The 919-nt window shown below is 29.8% G+C and overlaps 1 protein-coding gene across 1 annotated transcript in view; it reads right to left on the reverse strand.

Moving 5' to 3' along the window:
- Positions 1 to 919, reverse strand: part of LOC123010057 — a 75,414-nt gene that overhangs the window by 48,597 nt on the left and 25,898 nt on the right. The window contains exons 6-7 of the mRNA XM_044406690.1: positions 471 to 544; positions 358 to 411 (exon numbers count right to left, since the gene is read on the reverse strand). Coding sequence (XP_044262625.1) covers positions 358 to 411; positions 471 to 544 — 128 coding nt within the window. The remainder of the gene's footprint in view (positions 1 to 357; positions 412 to 470; positions 545 to 919) is intronic.

Consider the following 919-nt stretch of genomic DNA (forward strand, 5'->3'; position numbering starts at 1 on the left):
TTATTTTAATGTTTTTTATTTTTTTACAATTTCTTTACTATTCATCATTAAATATTTTGTTAAAACAATTTTGTCTCTTTTTTGTTGCAATTTCAAAATGCAAAAAAATCATCAAATTAATGCATTTTATTGCATTAGTAGTAAAACAAATAATTTTATTAAACATTTTCAGTTATTTAATTTCCCTAAATGTCAAAATTCTTGACATTTCCGGTCATCGATCCCTCTACCAACTTTCCAAACCCAATTCTCCCAACTAAATTAATAAAATTTTGCTTAATTGACTTCAATTCAATTTTGCAACATGTCCATTACTCCCGTCAATTATATTTATATTTTTTCTCTCACTAAACTCACCGTTGTGGTTCGATGTTTCGAGAGAAGTCACCGTGTATGACGTCACACTGGACTCTACAAAAGACGAAATCGTTAAAGTGTGAAAACAACAATTTTTTTAAAAAGAAACTCACTTTTGATCGTCTCCGAGAGGGTTTCCTGGTGCACAGTTTTGTATTGTCGGCGTTTCGGCGACCGGTTGGTATCCCTGGAAAAATCACTGTTATATAATCGAGAGGATTTCTGCTTGGCAAGTTTTAGGGTCATCGCATGGGGCGAGGCTTTATATTTAGACATCGACACTGGGGTGATTTACCCATTTGTTACATAAATATTTTTTTTATAAAAATTAATAGGGTGAGTCCGGGAGAGGTAGATCACATTTAGTTGTTTTTTCTTATGTTTTCTATGTTTTTCCTAATTCGACAACTTATAAAAGTAACGAAACAATAAAACACTCTTTTAAACACACAACACATATTTTTACAACTAATAAACGTCAAAAAAACTGTTTTACCTATTATTTAAATACATTATCAAAAATCTATTAAAACAATTCAAAATTTTGATTTAGAAATTATTT

The sequence above is a fragment of the Tribolium madens genome, unplaced genomic scaffold (genome assembly GCF_015345945.1).
Source record: "Tribolium madens isolate multiple individuals breed KSU strain unplaced genomic scaffold, Tmad_KSU_1.1 Scaffold_7;HRSCAF=85;Tcas5.2_LG10, whole genome shotgun sequence".
NCBI lineage: Eukaryota > Metazoa > Arthropoda > Insecta > Coleoptera > Tenebrionidae > Tribolium > Tribolium madens.